Below are 20629 nucleotides of genomic sequence, written 5' to 3' on the forward strand. Positions count from 1 at the left end.
ATATGAGACCATAGAATCATTTAGGTTGGAAAAGACCCTTGAGATCATCAAGTCCAACCGTTAACCTAACACTGCCAACAAGAGAGATGCAACCGATAGATAATCATGTTTCCACATTCTCTTCCAAGAAACCACGATAGCTCTGTTCTATGTCTTTTAGATCAGTGATGCAAAGACTTTGTTTGAGAAGAGGTTTTTCATTCCAAAGTTAGGAAAAGTTTAAATGGAAATAGCAAAATGTAGGTGGGGAGGTGAATTATGCTGTTCTTTATGAATTGCCAGTACCTTTGGGAAACTTATGATTTGGGGGGGTTTTCCCCTCCTTTCTTTCTGTCACTATAAACATTCAGGAGAACAAACAATGGTTATCCTAAATAACCAGAAAAAGCAGCAAGGATTTTTAATTTTTTTAAATAAGCTTTTTTTTGAGCTGTTTAAACATTAACTTCCATCCTTTGAATAACTGGATTTTCTTGGTAAATTAAATTCTTCCATGAAAGAGCCTGTAAAATATATTCCACGCTGGAAGTATTTATTTATCACCAAGTACAGCTATTCACATACCAATTTGTCTTAACTGTCTTAAAAGCAATTGGAAGATTTAAAACCTGCTTTAAAAATTAATTCCAGGCTATGGTGCTGGGTAGAGGGCAGGAAATCTACCAGCTCAGTTGCTTAAAAAACATCTTGGCCATGAGGGCTGAAGAAGATGAGTACAAGTAAGGACAAAACAGAAAATGGAGAATTTTTTTCACCTCGATGACTTGTGAGACCTATCGTGACAAAGCAGGGGAGTCTTGCAGCCTTAGTGGTACATTTCTAAGCAAGCGTGGTTTTTTTAAGTACAGTTTTTATCAGAGTGCTTGTCAGCCATGTTGTAAGTTCTAAGATAAGGTACGGTGAGATTCTGTTTGTATAAAATTTGCATCCTGTAGTAAATACATTTATTACAAAGCACTAGAGGACTTTGCTTTCTTGTGCCCAAAGATTGCTGAAGGTAATTCACTGAGCATAAGCACTTTTGCTTCACTTTGTGTACGTAAACTACAATCTGGTACGGTCGGTATATACAGTAATTGGAAACCTCACAGTCGTGCGAGGCAGAGAAGGCAGGCAGAGCTTCTGAAAGATGGCTTCACTCTCATTTCCAAGACGCTTGTTACATATGAGGGAAATTGTACTGCGTGAGGAGCCATTATGAGAAAAAACATCAGGAGAGCTGTCTAGAGGGATTGTCTAATGCTGCCTGGCTGTTTAAATAACTGGTGATCTCCTCCTTTTATGTAACTTGATAGAAATTTTTTTTTATAGTGCCTAGAACAAGTGGTTGGTGGGATCTATGGTGTGCTGAACAGGAAAAGGGGACACGTTTTTGAAGAATCCCAAGTGGCAGGAACTCCAATGTTTGTGGTCAAGGCTTATCTACCTGTAAATGAGTCATTTGGTAAGATGTTTCCTTTGTTACCCACGTGCAATTAAAGACAGACCTCTGCAGGATCAAAGAGACTTATTAGCTCCAAGCTTCTTCCTGTTGTCCCTTTGCATCTTCAGTTCACAACAGTTTTGGGGTTTTTTTGGTTTTGGTTTTTTTTTTTTCCCCCCCCCGGCAGCCTGCTCCATTGGGCTTTCATGCCAGCAGAGGGTGCCAAAAAGATGTGGCAGCTTCTGCACATTAAGACTTTTTAGTGTAAACCAGTTTCAGTTTCCATCATTTTAAATCAAGGTCTTCCTTTGCAGCAAGCCTGGAAGAAAGAATTGGTCTTCAGTGGCAGCAGGCTAGAAAATTTGATACTTATTTGAATCTTTAAAAGAAGGACAGAGTACCAGCCTGAGTAGCTTAAATGGCATTACACCCTCTTGCCAATCTGAAGACTACCTTTAAAATAATAATCTGATCCTTCTTATGCTGCCCCTGAAACTTCAACTTTTCAGTGTGGTACAGAGCCCTTCCTCTGGTATTGTGGTTTGTTTGTGTGTCCCGTTTCCCTCCTCCCCGTTTAAAAATGCACTTCAAGAGTATCCTGTGACATTGTGACAGAACGTTTACCAGTTTCATGGGGCACATTTGGAATGCCTCACACAGTAAAACTGTATGAAATGTCATGTTTTATTTTGGAGGGGGCTTCTTTGCCAAAGTACTTTAGTGTGGTAACTGCTAAAATAATCAGTGATGAAATAAGAGATGCTTAACTTTTCAAGTCTAAACTAGCAATTTAACTTCTTAAAAGAACAATTTACACATGTGTTTGTGTGGTATTTTGGGGTTTTTTTCCCTTCTCCAAGTTTCCATGGAGCTTAAAACAATTTCATAAAGAGACCCATTTTCCAAACACGGAAAAACAAAAAGAAGTGTAAAATTAGACTTGGCAGGATGCATATTACGCTGGGCGCTCAGTCTCAATTTACATCGCATGTTAACATCCGTATTCTGCAAAACTGCCTTTCTAGTTCCTTGCCAAAGCTGCTGTTGAATCTTGCTAAAACAGCAATCTAGAGGTGGGGAAATACCAGTATTCCTATAAACTAGTGGTTAGAAGCTGTTCTACAGTGGCAAAGTCTCAGTTCACAGGCAGCAGCTCTTCACGGGACTGAGTGCTTGGGAGAAGGGGATGCCACTGCTATGAAGATGAGGAAATGGCAAAGGAAGCACCTATGTATCTTGAGTTAAATGTAAAGTTCCTGTGCTGTCAGACTAAATGACGCGTTAGCCCAGCATCTTGTTCATGACAGTGACTGAAAGCAAGCACTTAGGGAAGAGAAAGAACAAGGTAAGCTGGTGTAAAACTTCTCCAGTTGCTTTTTTATAACCACTTTTAGAGGCTTCCTGGGGCAGAAGTGGTTTCTAGATCAATTTAGTAACCCTCGAGGGCTTGCTTTATGAATTTACCCAGTCTCCCCCTCACTGTAAAACATCAGCATCCACAGCACAAGCAAGGATGTCCACTGACCTACACGTGTGAAGAACTGCCTCCTTTTGTGTCTCCTGCTAGCTTCAACCGATGCTTCCTCTGTATCAAAAGGAGCATGAGCTCATTTTGATCTTTATCTGCTGTGTCCATGTCGCTTAATTTTTAGCCCTCTATATCCTCCCTACTACATTGCTGCTCTGGTCACGCTGAAGAGCCCTAGCTCGCCAAGCGTGTTTCCGTGTGTGGAAGCCAGGTCAGGGCTTTGGGCATCTGTATTCCTCATCTCTGAACCTTCTCTGCAGTAATGGCTTTTATAATAAAGGAACCACAACTGCACAACTTTACAATAAGCGTGCAGGCTTTCACTGGACATGATGTTTTGTTTTCTGTTCCTTTCCTAACAGGTACTAGCACTTGATTTCTCATTTTAACTGCTTCTGAACACTAACTAATGCTTCTGTGCTACTTACCATAACCCCAAGATCTCAAACTGAGTGGTAGTGATAAGTTCAGTTCCTGAGACACGTGAACCATAATTTTCCCCATGTCCTTTTCTATCTAAATTGAATTTTGTTTGCTTTTTTTATTGCCAATTTACTTGGTCACAGAAGATCTTTGTGCAGTTCTTTGGAGTTGGCCTCATTTTTACCTGCTTGAAAGAACTGCCTGTGAAGTAGCAGTTTCCTAACAGTACTGTTTCTGAAAGTGTTGAGGGTTTTGTCTATGCAGAAATTCACTGTAAGCCAGTTTTATTTTTTCCTGTAGCTGGCTCATCCCTTTTTAATTTTTATTTTTTCCTTCCCACTAGGTTTTACCGCTGACTTGAGATCCAACACTGGTGGCCAAGCATTTCCACAGTGTGTCTTTGATCACTGGCAGGTTTTGCCTGGAGATCCTTATGATGCAAATTCTCGTCCTTGGCAAGTTGTGGCTGAAACACATAAACGCAAAGGCTTGAAGGAGGGTATTCCACCTCTGGATAACTTCCTAGATAAGTTATAATCACTTCTGTTTCATGTTGTGTGATCCACTGCCCAGTTTTGTCCTGATACCGTTTCCTCACAAAACCAGGAAGGAAATTGAAAGTTTTTAGTGTGTCACATTAAATACACACACAGTGTTAACATGTTGTGATGATGGCATGATCACCTACTAAAAAAAAGAAATAAAAATGACACGGTAATTTGACTTACGGGATTGTTGTTGCCTGTATCTTGTCTGTGGTCACCGATGCCTGTGTCAAAAATACACATTAAAAAAAAAATAATAATAAGTTGCCTAGGACTAATGGTGTTCTTTACAGTTTGCCTAATCCACAATTGTCTTTTAACCTAGGAAGCAGCTCCCTTCGTTGTTGCTCATGCAGAAATTCTTGTTGAACTGTCAGGTTTTGTCCTCTCAGCCAGAAGATGTGTTCTTTCATTTCCAAGCTTGAATCTTCTCTGCTGTTGAAGACTGATAGTGAAAGGCTTGCAGTCACAGGTAAGCTTTCTAGCATCCAGCACCTAGATTTAAAGGCAGACACACAACATCCCCACTAATGTTGGAAATGCCTAAATTCTTGCTGCTGGGCAGGTGCAGAACCTCCTGGGGCTGGTGCTGTATTGGTGGGCAGCAAAGTCCTGCCTACATGGCTCACAATTGTTTCAGACAGCTTTATCTGACCTGGAAGTATGAAAATCAGAAGCCAGCTCAGGCTAATGGTCTTCAGGTGTATAGGTAGAGCCTTTCTGTAGCTGGTACTTCAGCAGCTAGCTCACTTCCAGGAACTGCAGAAAAAGATGCAGCAAATGGATGGGTGGGGAAAAAAAAGGGGGCCAGCTCTTGCAGCATGGCTTTCATTGCATGCTGGTTATCTGTGCAGTACAGGGACTCATAAGCTTTACTTTCCTTCTGCAGTTGGTTTGAAGGTATCTTTGATATAGTCCACTCAAAGCAGTAACCAGATACTTCCATAGCGGAAACAAAGAGGTAAGACGTTATCTCACCTTTTCTTCAAGATTTTTCTCATGTTAGAAGTTCTTGGACAGACATTCTGATGCATTTTAGAACTCGCTGAAGGAAAAATAAACCAAAACCTCATCTAGCTACAATGGGCAGGTTTCCTTAGAGCAGAGCTACAGTGGTACAGGCCTCGATTAAGTTACAATCCCCAGTCCCCCCTCCACTGCTTAAGGAAATCCTTTGTTGTCTGGTGGGAGGTGGTGTATCGAACGGGTGACGACTGCACTGCAGAACTCCAACCCCTTGATACACACCATCCACAGACTCAAGTGAATTACAGGATTTAGGCGTTACTAGGCTGGTGTAATTACCTCCTGCACGAACATCAGCATTGCAGGAAAACTACATCCTTCCCCTGAAGGCTTACCTCACACCACAGCCTATGACAACCTAACTCTCTCCTAAACAGGTAAGGCTCAAATGCCTTAAGTTTGCATTTGACATTGCTCTCATGGGTCTTGAAGGTTTAAAGCTAAATGCAGCTGCAAAACTCCTGCCCAAAACAGCTGGAGAACACAACCTGACCTCAGCCCTGATAAGTAACTACCAAACAGGGCACAATAATTAACTTCAGCAACAGATACCAGTTTTAAACACTTTATTCAGAATGACTCTGGAACCTCTCTCCACACTCTATTTATAGTTCAAGTCACTGTGCAACTCTGATGCAGAAAGCACCGATCTGCTGCAGGCCATTAGGAAAAAACTTCATGAGTAGCATGGCTTTATTGGAAATAAATCATGCTAAAAACTGAGCCTTAACAGGTACAAAAAATTCAACAGATAAGGAAAGGAGAAGAAAGAGTGGATGCGATATTAAGACCAACATGTGAATTGAAGATTGGTGTGAAAGGTCATACAAAAAAAGGCAACAGGGAATAGTAATGCTGCATTAAAAGTGGGAGTACAGGGCAGGCAAGAGTTACAATACATCCTGCTTCAATATTTCTTATCCATTTGTACTTTGTTCAAATATTGTTAACAGTAGTGGAAGGCAAAAAGTACCAGACATCTGACTAAAGAAATAAAAGGAACACAAAATCAGGAAAAAGTGAAAGCTGGTAATTAGGGAAGGAATAATCTCAAACACAGTTACTCAACAGAAACACAACACTGGGAAAAGCTGCTATGTCAACATAGACAATACCATTATTCCAGCTCTATGGCAATGACTTGATTTTCCTGGTCTGTAACCTCTTCCACATACCGTACTGTGGAGATTATCCTTAGAGGTGTGCGGGGAGACACTGCATACACACAACAAAGCAGCAGATTGACCAGGGGAGTAAAACATGAGGAAGTTATTCCCATTGAATTAGGAAAGCCATGATTAGGAGGCCATGTAATGTGGGACAAAGCATCATTAAACCCTAAACACGTAATTCCAGTTAGGTGGGAACACTGTGCAGCTACAGCTTTTGTCTTCCAAAAAGCCAACCTTTCCCCATGGCACGTCAGAGTGGGGTATTCCCAAGAGAACACAGCAGTTACTGAAGTGACAGAAGCCACAAGCAAGAGATCCTAGAAAATTATCCTGCACTGGAGAAAGTAATTCCTATTTTTCTCCTTGCAGCTGCCATAGAAAGCACACACTTCACTTGATCAGGGGTGGTAATTTCAAAGAGGGCCACCAACCACCTTATAATCTGAGTTTAAAGGCTTTTTTTTCTATCACCTCTTAAAGTTATCAAACCAGAAATTCAGCCATGGCTCAACTGTGCATAGTTTGGAGTTTTTGGTGGTGGGGAGGTGTCCCCATTCTGACATGACAGCACAGAGATTGCGTAATGCAGAGTTTGCATAGACAGTTTGTCCCCTCCCCAGCCCAAAGAACATTAAGAGGAAGAAGTCAAAGCTTAGGATTTTGTTGCATTTGCGAAAAACACAAAATCAGGAGGAAAAAAAACACAAACAAAAAAACCCAACTAATCCCATTTACAGAGGCTTCCCCTACATCCCCAGGTAAGGGGGAAGTGGGAAACAAGAGACATACAACACAAGTCATGGCTATTTCACAAAGCTTCATTGTCTTAAATGAAGTTTATTACAGGCCCCAGTGAAAATATTAAAAATTCACCAATGCATACACTTCTGCACCTTTGCCCAGGCTGTTGTTCTAGAGTGGTTAAGTGCCTTTTATTATTAAAAAAAGTTTTTGTTTGTTTTTACATTATTGCTGTGTTTTACAACAAAATTAAAAACCATTTGTGGAATCCACCCAGCAACAAAATGTCAGTTTCCCCAGAACAAGCCAAAAGCATAAAAGCATGTTCTGAAGGGGCCTTTTCTATACCAGCTATTTAATGAGCAAGGAAAAAACAAAACAAAACAAAAAAGTCTATCACTTCTGTTCCTAGTGTAGATGAATTTACTCCATTTTCCAGAAGGGAAATCCTTTCAATAAATATCAGAATAACTTCCGAGATGCTGAAGTTCCAGAGATACAAGCAGCAGCTCCGTGCAGTTTCTCCTGGAGTCCCGTGCTGCCCCTTGTTTCAGTCCAGTGAGATGATGTCAGGAGCGCTGCCTCCGCTGCTGGTTATCACCCCTGTCTCGCTCCTGCTGGAGGAGCTAACGTGCGTGCTGCTCTCGTGGTGACTGGTTGATGTGATGATGCTGCCAGGCGTGCTGCTTGTTAAGGTTGAGGTGAGACTATCCAAAAACATAGGAGGACAGTACTGCTTGAAACAAACAATGAAGAATGAAGAGACTAACTGCACGAGGGAAATGTATGCTCTGAAGATACATCTTCCCTACAACAAGCACAAAACACATTACTAGCAGAACTTCGTTATCGCATGCATAGCAAGAACTGGAGTTCTGCACACCAGCAAGTAAGCAAGCAGAGATGGTAGCCACGAGCCCTTCTCCCTCATCCTCCCCCTCCCCTTTTTTTTTTTTCCTTACTAACTGGTTAGCTTGAGCATTTACTAGCACATTAAGAAACACTATCATGTCCACATGATGACCACAAAAAAAAAAAGAAAAACCCCACAAACAAAAAAACCCTTAGCATTTGGAGAATGTTCACTGCCCACAGCTACTGGGCACAACTGTGTATTTTGGGCTCCTTTCATCATGAAAGGTAGCAGAACGCTTTTTGCTACTTCGATGGAGGTTAGAATAATTTCATCCCCTCAAATGGCAGCAGCTGTACTAATCAACTTGTTCATAGTATATACCTGCAATGATACATGCAGGTCTCTAAACATTTTAGTAGTGATAAATGAGCCCTGATCAAGTCTGATTAAGAAAAATTACTAAGTGGATTTAAATTTCCTGAAGTGGAAGACAAGCCTTCTCAAAGCAGAGCTGAACACTCTAAGCATTTAGAAACAGAACAAGGTTGCCAGGTGTCAGAGGAAGATAACGTAAGACACCCCCACGCGCACGCACGCACACACGTTGTTCAACACACCTTACTTTCTCTTACCCCGTGGATTCCAATCTCGGGCATATGTTTGGAACTGAGCCTGAACTGTTTGAACTGTCCAAAGTGGACACTTCATAGCAGCATACCTGCTTCCAGTCTCCCACATGAACAAACTTCTGTTATTCCCACTTTCGGCAGTTCAGATCTCAAGGTCAGGCACAGAGTATTGCAAGATGCAGTAAGTGGAAAGAAAAGGAGGAAGTTCATCCTTTGTTTTTAAGGCACCAGAAAGTCAACTCTGCAGTAGAGTCCTATTACTGTTGTCTTCTAGAGACAGAGAGATGAAACAGAGGGTCTGCTTCAGATCCTCTTGTCTTAGTTAGGGAGCCAATATTCCCCCACATTTCAAGGCTGTAGTCTGCCTGTGTAAATCTAGTTACAGTAAGAATCACTCTCCCTAACTGTGTAAAGTTTTAAGTTTCCAAGGAAGGGAAAGCACCGCCTAGTTACTTTTGACCTACAAAATATCCATATAATCCAAAGCCAACAGGGTTTAGGTGTTACATGGAAGGATTTATCATAAAAGTGTTCAGTCACGTGCCCATCAAATTAAGGAAGATATTTTCTTTAAAACTTAACCTCCTACTAACATCAAAACCAATAGAAACAACAACCAGTGACGTATATTTACAGAGCTTAATCTGGCCTACAGATACCCGGTATGAACTAAGAGCATGAAGTACACGGGGGGTGTATTCACATTAGTGCCGTGCAAGTATCCACTTTAGAAAGGCAAGCTATCACTAAAGAGTGAGTTTCCATGCATGGATTTCTCCTAGTGAGGCTAAACTGAATCCTCCCTTAATGCATCTTCATTACCACCTCTTGTTGGGAAAATGGATTTTCCTGGTCTGTGGTAAGGTCTAAGCGAGTGGACTGCGAACATGGTATGGATGACAGTGTCCTGGTAGTTATTCGAGCAGTATGTCACAAAAACCAGACGTGGAAATTAACCCCATAGTAGTTCAGAAACATACCTGTGAATCAACTGGGATTAGTGAAAGAAAATCCAGACCTAGAAAGAAGAGAAGGATAATAAATTGATGTGTCTTTCTTTTAGTCATACACAACAAATTTAAGGAACTTTTTTGTGGTCGTAGAACAGATTTTGCAATTGTTACACAGTTTCTAAATGGAATATACCACTGTGACACCACTCTCAACGACTACTTCAGGCAGCAGCAAAACGAGTTCTCTCGTACAAGTGGCTCTTTTTAAGAATGAGAATGACATAATGATGTATTATTCACTGGATATTGCAGGGTGGTTCAATGTGGTTGCTTAGATGGAGGTTGCCATTTGGAGCTGTTGGTTCATAATGCAAGTTTCACTGCATATTGTACCTGACTTGGCCAAACTGGGACATGAAGAGTGTCATCACATTAAAGATGCTGGAATGAAGTAAAGTCACAACATGCACAAGTCCAAAAACAAGCAGCAGGTCTCTTCCTCCACCCACGGGCAGCCAATAAGGAAACATTTCTAATATCATCCCCGTTTTGTGTCTAGACAAATAAAAGGAACGAAGAAGAGGAAACTACAAGTAGTTCAAGGTATATCCTCTAAGAGCAGTGACAACTAGCGTCCGTCTTATACACCATTAGCGTGTAAGCATTTAGGGCAAGATGTTTAAAATTATGAAACCAATGAGAAATTACAGCCTTTTTTGTTTTGTTTCTAAATATTGGCCTTGTGTTTGCTATGTCAACAGAAAGAAATGGTAAACTTACTCCCTCCCTCTCCCCTCACCTCCAAATCTGTTCTGGCCAGTGGCATCTCTCCTTCTCTTCTCCATTAGAGAAAAATTTTGAAGGAGATTTAAGCTCAGCTGCTTTTACAGAATTGACAGCTGCTTTTGTTCTTGCACCTTTTAGAACTTCAGCTGATAAGAGACAGACAACAGTTCTAGACTTCCATTCTCTCAGCTTACTCTCCTATCCAATTTGGGAAGGCAACCGATTTCTTAACAAGGGAGAAGTGGAGGGAGGGAGCAGTAAAGGAACCAAAATGGACAGAGAAACAAGGGGAATGATATCCATCCCATTGCCAAACTGGTGCTGAAAGAAGAGGAAAAAACCCAGAGATGTTGCAGGGGAGAAATGGAGACAGGCAATGGAGCGGGGAGAGGGAAGTACAGGAGGCCAATGGGACACCTGTCACCACGAGTCACCATTTCCTGGGCTCTGGGTTCGTTACAGCCGGCAAGGAGAACCCCCAGAGTCCCTATATACAGTGTTCTTTTCAAGGAGCCAGGATAGAAAACAATCAGTATCCCCACCTTTTGTCTGATATTTAGCAGCAGTGTTGAAGAATACATCATAGGCATTTAGGGTATGTCTAGGTAAAGAAAGTCAATAGAGTTCAGCTTACATATTGTAGCTCACCTTAACCTTTTTCATACAGTCTAGACAGAGCACCACTAGAATCAGCTAGCAGGATATCTCTACTTCTAGGGTTGGGATGAGTCGGCGCCATCACACCGCTATAACTTAAATAAGCAGCTACTCTCCCTCGTATCTACAACACATAACAACCAGATGTTTACACAGAGTCTAACTGAATATAGCGAGAAGTGTTTCTGGCTGCTGTTTCAAAGTGCCAATTCGTACCCCAGAAGCAACGTTTTTCACATCGCTGTTGCGAAGTGCAACCTGAAACTGGAAAGACAGCCTGTACTGGACTTGTCTAGACATCGCATCAGTGCAATACTGCATATAGTCTTGTTCCATTAAAAAAAAAAAAGTTGATCAATTCTCCAATTTTTACCCACCCCACAAATTAATAAAGCTGTCAGAATACACATTAAAAATAGCCACCACCTACCTGGCAAGTCTGATGAAATACTGGATATTGGTGGATGATGGAATGGTACTGGGTAGTCTGTTAATGAAGGAGGAATAGCAGCAGCATCGACCGTTGTCACGCTGGGCACTCTGACAGTAGATGGCTGATACATGAGAACCCTGTTTTGAACAGCATGGGAAGTTACAAACAACCTGGCCGTTAGTTACAGAAGAGAAATTACGCACCGCTGTGCACTCTCATTCACAAGGTCACTATGTAACAACACAACTACAGCGTGGCTACTCACTACACAGTATTCCACTCTAATTTCCTCTTTCATAACAGTCTTCACAATAACATGACCGTATCTTGGCTCTCAACAGCAGCTGTGACATAAGAGCAAGTTGGCATTAAAACAAAGTACAGTGCTGGAGTCATTTATAACAGTCTACCATTCAGAGACAGAAATGGAAATCTCTATCTGCGGAGCACCCTGGGAGGGATGTGCAGGTAGCCAGAGCCAGGAGGAGAGCACTCGTTTCAATGTCTCCACATCACCGTTCCTCGGTGCTACCCTGTCACGCCGAAGGCACGACTGACTATTATTCAGCCCCTGAGATTACACACGTGGGAGTTAAATACCAAACCCATCTTTACTCACAGCCTGAGCCCAAGCTAAGTTCAGCTCTCCCGGAGCACGCAACCAGTTGAAACCCTTCTGCATCCCCACCTTCTGCCCGATTACTTCGCGGCACTGCTAAAGACACCACCACAGGCGTTCAGGCACCAGCCACGTGCATAAAGTATTTCATAAACTCCAAGTCAGGTGGAAACACCCAGAGTCCCGCTCCCAGCTGCTCCGCATCGCTCCCTCCAGCCCACCAGCCACGAGTGTTAGCCACTCACGTCTTCCTCCCCAGACTGCTGCATCGGTGCATTTCTGCTACTTCTGATTTCAGAAGCTTGGATTTCAGACCCTCCCTTCGCAAGCACCTCTCATACTTCAGCCTGTGTTGCTTCTGCCTGTAGGAAGACACCCCACGGTTCTGCCAAAACTAGCATTCAGGCAACACTGTTTACAGGAGAGAAGCTATTCCCCAAAAGCCTGGCTTTGACTTGGATTTGAAGAATGAAAACATGCCATTTCCATACCCAAACAGCAAGGAAAATACATTGGTCACAGACAGACAAGAAAACTCAGTCCTCCTACAATTATGGTTGCAGGTAGCCATCTCAGACACACACAGGAGCACAGAAGGAAGTCTTGGTGCCTTCTGAAACTTCATTAAGAGATGTATTTGTAGCTATTTTTTCTTACAAAAATAAGAAACAGAGTCTCTTGCAGAAGGACTCCTCCACAATCCTCACAAAAAGCAACAGCATTTCAGAATCACTGCTGAAAGTTGTTGAAGATGACCAACTATTTGCTCAAAGACCACACATTCCTGTGGACTAGAGACACAGTACAGCTGCTCATTACTTCAAGAGCTGGCAAAACAGAAGGGGTTTGTTTTTATTGCTATTATTTTAGTACAAGACATAAGCCACTACGCTGAGACACACAGACACACACCTCATGCATGCAGCAACACTAACTAATAAGCCATTACTAAAAGCTGACACTTGGAATCACCTCGCGGAGCAGTGACTGCTGGTGAGCCTGACCAGTGCCCCTCTCTCCCTGCAGGTCTCCTGTGCCCTACGGGCCAAGGCCAAGAACTTTACAGAAGCCATGAACAGTAACTGCAGCCGAGTTGCGTAGATTGGGACAGACAGAAGGTGGCACAACAGTAAAGCAGCTGGTTAAGCCTGCCGCTGAAGTCAGGCATGACTACAAAGATGGAGCACTTGACAGGGGACTTGGGAAGTCATCAGTTGGGCTAACCAAGGTGCAGGACTGACTGATAACCATGGCCAACAGTGTCCAAGACATTCCAGAGTTTAACAGAGAGATGGAGAAAAAGCTTGTCTTGACTCAAAACAGTAAAGCATCTCCCTTCCAAGACTGACAGGATGGATGAAACACACAACGCAGCCTAGTTTCCTGGGCACCAGAGCAGATTAGATAAAGGGTATAACAGACAGCGAGAGAAAAGCCTTTAAGATGACACTAACTTAGCAAGAATGCATAAAGCTCCTCCACTTGGCATAATCTGCTTTCTCAGGAGAATCCTGTCCATTAGCTTAATCAGCTTCCTTTTCTATGGAGAAATAGCCCTGCAAACACAGCAACAGTCAGCGCAAGTCTTTTGTGAGATGTAAAACTATTTAATAGTGTTTTGCCTGTACAAAGGTACTGTATCGATACAACCTTCTGCAAGGAGAGGCCTAGAAATTCTCCTCTGGAAATGTGGAGCTGGATCCCGGAGAGAGATTACAAGTCCATTTGTCTACACATCAGTTTATCTGAGACATTACAGAATAACAACTAACTTTAAAATTGACAAACCCTTTGGTTGGGCTTCCTTGTGTTTCAGACATAAATATGCACTTCCTTTTGGCAGGAGGATCTTCCTCTTCATCAGAAGAGCTTTCTATTGTCAAGTCAATAACGTCCACTTTCTTCTTGTTCACCTCATTGGCCACTGTCACAGAACACTGTTTGCTAACAACACTGGAACCTAAACAAGAAAATAAAATATTACTGTTTTTTAAAGGCTGTTGACATCAGCTGTTTCCATCTGCAACAGAACCAGGAACTCAAATCCTGTTTTAGCTCATCTTCCTGGCCATTACAGAGAATGTTACGGCCCAGGAACTGTTTTATTACTATTCTGTATCACATTGAGAATATTAAAGCACAAGCTTTAATCTTCACTTATCCATTTAAGGACCTAAAACAAGAGCAACCTCTCATTTTCATAATTGCTATTATAAAGAGCAAAGACCAGGCCCCAAAATGCACATTTTTAGAGATACAACCTTTGTCATTTAAAGTAAAAAGAAAGAAGGTTAGAAGTATTAAGCCCTCCACAACACAAATGTCAACATCCATACACATTATACAAGCTACAGCTAAGTCTCCAAGACTTTTGTTGGTTTGCAACCAGTACCCCAGATGTACGTACTTTCTATTTTGGTGCACTGTGGACTTGAGACTTTCACAGCTTCTTTCTTTGGCCTCATGGGGCACCAGGAGCCATCTTCTTGGAATTTGATCTCATCCACATCTGAACATTCATTAAGGATTTCCATAAAGAGCCTGAAAAATAAAGTTGAGTGGTTTCATTTTTGATTCCAAGTGAAATTTTTCATCCTAAGTGCAAAGGAGACACAGTTGAAAAGCTAATTATGATCACCTTTGACACACTGCATGTACCCTCTCCCCAGTTCATCTTACCCGAAAGCCTGCAATTACAGCCTTTGCAGACATCGAAACCTAAGAGTATCCCAACCTACCCATATTCCACTCCAACATTACTGCAATTCATAATTTCTGCTTCTGTATGGAAATCTATCATCCTCTGAATCAAGTTTGACACTTTTTTTGAGTTAAATTTTAACGTTAATAGCTTCAGAGATAGGGTCATGTAAAAGGGAGACCTATCCTTAGATGTCACATTTGGATTTCTCCAGAGGAAATATACTGAGGCTTGAGAGTTTGATGATGCAGTTAGAAGATAAACTTACGTAGTTCATTACATGGGAACAGAAACTAACAGAGTCTAATGGTTCCTCCCAGTCTAAAGTCTTTTGGCAAAGAAAATAGTATGAAATGGCTGAACCTTAAGTCACAAAAATGTTAACTAATTGTGTAATCTGCAAACCCAGTCTCTTACCCATCTAATATTAGGCTCTCATAAGCTGCCTTTTTGTCACAGACAGGGCAGATCCAGGTAGGCTTCTTTTCATTCATTTGAAGATAAAGAGCAGCATCAAAACATTGCAGGTGTGTGCAAGTAACAGCCCGGCATGGGATTGTCAGTCTCATTTTTCCCAGCTGCAGGAGATGCATTTAAAGAGCATCAGAACAGAAGACAGTGAAATAGGCCTGGATGGCTAACAATGAAATCAGAGGCAGTTGGTGAAGTAACTGTCTCTTCTCACTACAGAGGTGCCCAGTGCTAAGGTCGCTGCAGGCAAATCCACCCTATCAAAGCACATGCAGTGCACTTAAAGGAGCAATAAAGCCATCCTCCAACTCTTCACTGAGTTGAAAACAGTCAGAAACATTTCTAATGGACCTGCATCAATGTTATTTCTAGGATTTTATTTTTATTTAAAGACCTACTGAAGCACCCGCTTTTATCATTTTCTTTTAGCCAAATATTTCAAGGGGTTTTGCGAGCTCCAGTTATGTCAGACTCAGAATGGCGTAATACCCATTTTAACATTTAGCTTAACAGAGCAGTCACAAACACAAGGCCAGTTTCTAGCTGGGAAGAGAAACCCCAAGGCAGCATTACCCTGTTACACAGCAATCAATTTTTTTGTTTGTTATAGCAGCTGGCAGTATAAGCAGTACCATCAAAATGAGGAGATCCAAAGTTTTATTTATCACTGTATCCTTTAATTATTCTGTCACCCTGTCCAATTAGTCTCAACATCTCGATATACAAGATTACTCCTTCTAAAGGCCTCGCTATACACTAGTAGCGACTTGATTCTGACTGCGTTACAGCTGAGGCGTTCGCAGTTCTAAACCATAGTTGGTTGAATGCTGCTACAATCAGGTGCTTGTAGATGCACCCTTCTCCCCACTATTTTATGTTAATGAATCAGTATATAACAAAAGCCAATGAAGTTTCTTAAAAAGCGCTTTTTAAAAGCGGCCCAACTCTGCACTAAAGATGGAGACAAATCTGTACAAAGTAATTTCCAGCCATACTTACAGGACACATCAGAGATACCCGCAGACTGGTCGTGGCAATCTCACTATCAGGATCTGCAGTTAGTTTTTCTTTAACTATTAAAATAAATGGAGAAGTTATACACAGACATCATTACTTAAAATGCTAATCTTGATTCACCAGTACATGTACTTTATTTCCAGCTATCTAAAAAAAATAAAGCATCTAGGAAACTAGTTCATAGCAATATCAAACAACAATAGTTTCACTATTTATAAGCAACTGGCAAACACTGCGCATCACAAGACTGTTTGATGTGCAGCAGACGCACTACCAGCCACGAGGGTTAGTAGAGCAAACTCAACCCAACATGCAAAGAGATAAATAAAATAATCATCAGTGAGTGAGGTGCAAAGGCAAATCAGGATCACATGCAAGCGAAAAGAATTTAGGACATCTACCTGCACCTCACAGCCCACCACAGTAAGTGGTGCTCATGGCACTCCCGTAAGAACACTTCGGATGGGATCTCTAGGTGCGCTCCCTACCAGCGCAGGGACCCTCACTGAAAAACTAATTGTGTAATGTTAACTAATGTGTAATGCACTGAAAGAGTGCATGATGACTCAGCAACAGCAAAGGGAACCTTTGATACTCTGGGCACAGACTTTCTTTTCAAAACGCTGCAAATCCCCCAAGTATTACCAGTTCTAGTTTTAAAGAGCCACCGACCACCCTCACAAAGTACAGACAGGCAAATTAATTTGACTTACTTAGTGCTCTGGAATGATCAGGGTTTCTGATACCTTTCATTTTTAGCCTCTGCAAAAGCATAGCTGAAGTGAGCTGACGAACGAGATACACAGACATGGAGTAATTCTACAAAAAGAGTGATTAAAGAGTAAATATTGATTTCATACAGTACTTCCACTATGACAACCAATTACGATTTACACTAGCTATAGCATACAGTAAAAACAAAAACATGCCAATTTTTGGCTTAATAGTTATGAAAAGCATTGACAGATGACTTCATTACTGTGAAAGAGCCCAATACTCTACCAGAATTCTCCTGCCAATCAAGTCCAGTTGTCCTACTCCAGTTGTGGCTTAACTAAGAACAATAACTCCACAACTGAGACACAATCTGGGCTCTTCTCTGGGAAAGATGATTTACACTGGCGACACACCTTCTCATACAGGCAGTCTTTAAGAACTTCTCATGTTTGTCTGTTAAATCCTTCCCTTTTTTCAGTGTCAATCTGTTAGTGGGGAGCTCGGAGATGATCACATGACAAAAGAAAAGATGAACGGTCTTTCAGGTGCAAACGCAACACCTTCACATGGCACACAGCTGCACCAATTTCCTTGTACCTTTTCTTTAGCTTGCTCTGCACTTTCAAGCCAAGCCTCATTACACCATACCCACTCCTCTGAGGCTGGCCACATTCCCTAGCATTTACTACTCTTCCCTAATTCACACCACTTGCCAGCTTCTTCAGTATTAACTCCCTATTCAAAGTCACTAATGAAGAAAAAAATTCTGCAAGTCCCACTACTGCAGAATAATAATGGTTTCATCTGTGTAACAAACACAACCTGCAATCTCTCACTTCCACTCCCTGCCAGCCACCTTCCTATGGCTCCTATACTGTCTGGGTACTGCACAAGAATTTAAACAACACCTACTGCTCTGCTCCTCCTTTACCACCTATAGGAAAACCAGCTCTTACCTAGATGAGCAAATAAAGTTACCTAAATGCATGGGAAACTGCTAAGAAAAATGGATTTTTTTTTTCTTTCCTTAAAGAATGACCATGCATTGCACTACTTATTCAGAAAGAATTCTACAGGCTCAAGTCTGACCACCTCTGTGGGATTAAAGCCTCCTTCGCTCGGACGCCCTCCACTATCAGTCAAGTAGATGCCAAGAAGCCCTTACCACGTGCGCCCGCTGACACTCCACACTGTCCCCAAGGGTCTCATTTAGAGGATGAATAGCGACGGCTGCTGTGCGAGTTCTGATACTTAGAGCAGCACACCAACATTAAACCAAAGAACTCACTTTACCTCTTGGGGCAAGGGGGAATGCTGGGACAACCTCCAATTCATCTGCTTCCGTGAGAATATGTTTTGGCAGATACAGGGGAGGAAGAAAGCAGGGGTCAGTGGGAGAGGCTAAGACCACACACAACACTGCAGTCATTTCAAGATTCTTGTGCTTTATAATTGGGAAGCATGGCTTAGATCTTTCCCTTCACCTCTGTTTTAGGGAAAAAAAAAAAAACCAAAAAAACACCCACAAAAACAAAAAAACTTTGCTGTCAGCACTGCCCTTCATTTATTTTGTGAACATTAGCTTTCTCTCCAATTTCTTTTTAAAATTTTAATTAGTGTATAAAAGTTTATACTGGAGTGTCACTCTGAAACACATGGTGTCTCTGGTCCACAGCTTTTTATTTTGAAGAAAAAAGCAAGGGGTAAGCTACTTTGATAATCAAATCCACAAGGATTTCCACAACTGGTCACAAATAGAGGAATAAGTAGTTCTTGACTTACCAACAGCTGAAAGGGATGCTGCAACAGCTATTTAAATCTAGGAAAAATTTAGAAATACCTCACACTCTCCCTTCCTTTTCCTTAGTAAATCCATAGCGGAATTTCTAAACAGCCACACAGCCATTTTAAAGGCTAATTCCTTTTCAACTATGATTAATGACTGCAGGCACTAAAAAACAACAGGTTTCACATTTCAGTCACCACCCCCTTTATCTCCTGCCACCTGAAGTCTAGCATGCCTTTCCCCCACTGCAGCTTTCCATGAAGTTTAGAATTGCATTATGAAGAGGCTTCAATTTTCATTTCTTCCCCAGCTCTCCATCCTTCCTCACATTGAGTCACTTCTCCCTCAAGTCACCCAAACTTCCAGACTACTCTTCATTTGTAAGAAAACACACACTGCTCAGGTACCCTGTGTTACACACACACAAACACACAAGTATGGTCCAACCAAGCGTGTTTGAGATCCATCAAGCCCAGAAACAGCTGGCACCAGCAGCCTGACACCTCCCCAGTAAACCCTTCCCAGCAACCTGCCATCTATGAGCTTTCTGAGCTGGAAGTTCCGCCCTGTTTTGGTTTATTTGCAAGTACAATTTTAAATCAACTCATAGAGAGGCCATTTTCATGTAAAAAAGGAATCTCAAAAGAATAGAGAAGAAAATATCCATTAACCAGTTCTTCCTATGAAAGAAAAATTGTTTTTGTAAAACTACTTAGTATTACTTAGTTAGAAAATACAAAAACCTCAAAAGCAAATGCATGTCTCTGCCCCCACAGCCTTGGCACATCTGGACAGTTTAAAAAGCCTTCTCCAATGGGCCGTCACAACAGATACTGAGAAACGTGCCTTAGAATACATGGCTACATAATTCCACTCTTCACACCATCAGGCTACACGGAAGAAAGTAGGTTTTCCTTTTGTTATTTTGTCATGTCTGAACTGTTTTGTACCATTTACACCACAAAAAGATTTTGTTATTTTTGATACACATTTCAGGCAACCCCTAACAGCAGGCTTTCTAATGTGAATTCTATAAGGAGGCCTTTGCCATCTCTACACAAATCGTATATATGTTACTGTAAACTACCATACTTCTAGAGCAAACTTTGTTTCCTGGCACTGATAAGAAGTTCAACCACCTAATACTAAACACTTGCCGGTGTATGCCTTGCCAGCTACATCAGGCAGTAGGGGAGAAGGAATGCTAGATGAGGTTATTTAGGCAGCTTTCCACATCCTACAGAACACACAGTTTACCTTTCCAATTTCAGAAGCCCAGGAAATGGAAATCTGGTTTGGCACTGCTGACGACAACCTAACTAGAGATGTTATATTCAAGGGGCGCCCAGGTCGCTTCTGTTCAATTCCATTTTTTGGCGGTGGAGCATATCCCTATGGGAAGAAAGGACAAGGAAAGGGTTACCAAGTCTCCCCGCTGTACTCTGAAACCTGCTGAAACAGACTTGTTAGTTTTCAACAGATCTATGGGAAGCAGGTAAACCTAGAAGCTCTCTAGGCTGGAGACTAAACACTCACTCTGAGAAATATCAGTCTTTGACAGTCTAATACCATAAGTCGACCACAATTTTAAAGCATTTTTTGGTTTTGTCCTGGTTTCAGCTGGGACAGAGTTAATTTTCTTCCTAGTAGCTGGTACAGTGCTATCTTTCGGGTTCAGTATGAGAAGAATGTTGATAACACACTGATGTTTTCAGTTGTTGCGAAATAGTGTTCAGTCTAAGTCAAGGATTTTTCAGCTTCTCATGCCCAGCCAGCAAGAAGGCTGGAGGGGCATAAGAAGCTGGGAGGGGACACAGCCAGGACAGCTGACCCAAACTGGCTAACAGGGTATTCCATACCATGTGACATCATGCCCAGCATATAAACTGGGGGGAATCGCTGCTTGGGAACTAACTGGCTGTCGGTCAGTGGGTGGTGAGCAATTACATTGTGCATCACTTGTATATTCCAATCCCTTTATTATTATCATTATTAGTTTCTTCCTTTCTGTTCTGTTAAACTGTTCTTATCTCAAACCACGAGTTTTACTTTTTTTTCAATTCTCTCCCCTATCCCACAGCAGGGGGAAGTGAGCATGCAGCTGCATGGTGCTTAGTTGCCAGCTGGGGTTAAACCATGACAGTCC

General features: G+C 41.9%; 2 protein-coding genes across 21 annotated transcripts in view; one reads left to right on the forward strand and one right to left on the reverse strand.

Moving 5' to 3' along the window:
• The window catches only part of LOC128137568 (elongation factor 2-like), a 29766-nt gene extending 15410 nt beyond the window's left edge, over positions 1-14356 (forward strand). For 5 of the 8 annotated variants that reach the window (XM_052778622.1, XM_052778623.1, XM_052778626.1 and 2 more), the window contains 4 exons: positions 1312-1444; positions 3718-4391; positions 4809-4880; positions 9609-14356. In XM_052778622.1, coding sequence (XP_052634582.1) covers positions 1312-1444; positions 3718-3911 — 327 coding nt within the window. In that variant the 3' untranslated portion in view covers positions 3912-4391; positions 4809-4880; positions 9609-14356. Of the gene's footprint in view, positions 1-1311; positions 1452-2593; positions 2769-3717; positions 4392-4808; positions 4881-9608 lie in introns of those variants that run through there. The other 3 variants (XM_052778620.1, XM_052778621.1, XM_052778625.1) reach the window with 3 other exon arrangements.
• PIAS2 (protein inhibitor of activated STAT 2) overlaps positions 5497-20629 on the reverse strand; it is a 33983-nt gene continuing 18850 nt past the window's right edge. The window contains exons 6-15 of one of the 13 annotated variants that reach the window (XR_008233735.1): positions 19741-19875; positions 16694-16799; positions 15963-16036; positions 14910-15070; positions 14199-14332; positions 13580-13751; positions 11170-11309; positions 9324-9361; positions 8347-8613; positions 7398-7565 (exon numbers count right to left, since the gene is read on the reverse strand). Coding sequence is in view for 6 of the 13 variants with exons in the window: in XM_052778627.1 (XP_052634587.1) it covers positions 7409-7594; positions 9324-9361; positions 11170-11309; positions 13580-13751; positions 14199-14332; positions 14910-15070; positions 15963-16036; positions 16694-16799; positions 19741-19875 (1146 nt within the window). In the remaining 7 variants the exon portion in view is untranslated. Of the gene's footprint in view, positions 7595-8346; positions 8614-9323; positions 9362-9712; positions 9852-10569; positions 10684-11169; positions 11310-13579; positions 13752-14198; positions 14333-14909; positions 15071-15962; positions 16037-16693; positions 16800-19740; positions 19876-20629 lie in introns of those variants that run through there. The other 12 variants (XR_008233739.1, XR_008233734.1, XR_008233736.1 and 9 more) reach the window with 12 other exon arrangements.

This window comes from Harpia harpyja, chromosome Z (assembly GCF_026419915.1).
Source record: "Harpia harpyja isolate bHarHar1 chromosome Z, bHarHar1 primary haplotype, whole genome shotgun sequence".
In the NCBI taxonomy this organism is placed as follows: Eukaryota; Metazoa; Chordata; class Aves; order Accipitriformes; family Accipitridae; genus Harpia; species Harpia harpyja.